This window comes from Tupaia chinensis, unplaced genomic scaffold, assembly GCF_000334495.1.
Source record: "Tupaia chinensis unplaced genomic scaffold, TupChi_1.0 Scaffold000314_1, whole genome shotgun sequence".
Lineage (NCBI taxonomy): Eukaryota > Metazoa > Chordata > Mammalia > Scandentia > Tupaiidae > Tupaia > Tupaia belangeri.
Window position 1 is genome coordinate 957,647 of NW_006159807.1, and position 318 is coordinate 957,964.

Genomic DNA, 318 nt, shown 5'->3' on the forward strand with positions numbered 1-318 from the left:
GGTGGCGGGGGGGGATGGCGTGGGCCGGGCAGCAGCCAGAGGCAGGCAGCTGACAAAGGCGCCGTCGCCGCTGCCCAGAGGGAAGGCAGGCTGCAGGGCCACGGGTCTGGCGTCGGCGCGGCAGAACTTGGGTGCGAAACTGAGCACGTCGCCACCAACCCCGCTGCCGCCGCCGCCACCACACGACACGTACTCCAGGTAGGAGCTCATGATTCCGGCCCACGCTCCGGAGGGTGCAGGCCAGGGCTGGGGGCCAGAACCGGGCAGGGGCCGGGCAGCACCTCCGCCGTCTGCGCCGCTCCGCCTTTCGTCTCCACC

General features: G+C 73.0%; 1 protein-coding gene across 1 annotated transcript in view; it reads right to left on the bottom strand.

Annotated features, from left to right (window-relative positions):
• The window catches only part of HOXD1 (homeobox D1), a 1,760-nt gene extending 1,550 nt beyond the window's left edge, over positions 1-210 (bottom strand). Inside the window, exon 1 of the mRNA XM_027772913.1 lies at positions 7-210. Coding sequence (XP_027628714.1) covers positions 7-210 — 204 coding nt within the window. The remainder of the gene's footprint in view (positions 1-6) is intronic.
• Between the last annotated feature and the right edge of the window lie 108 nt (positions 211-318).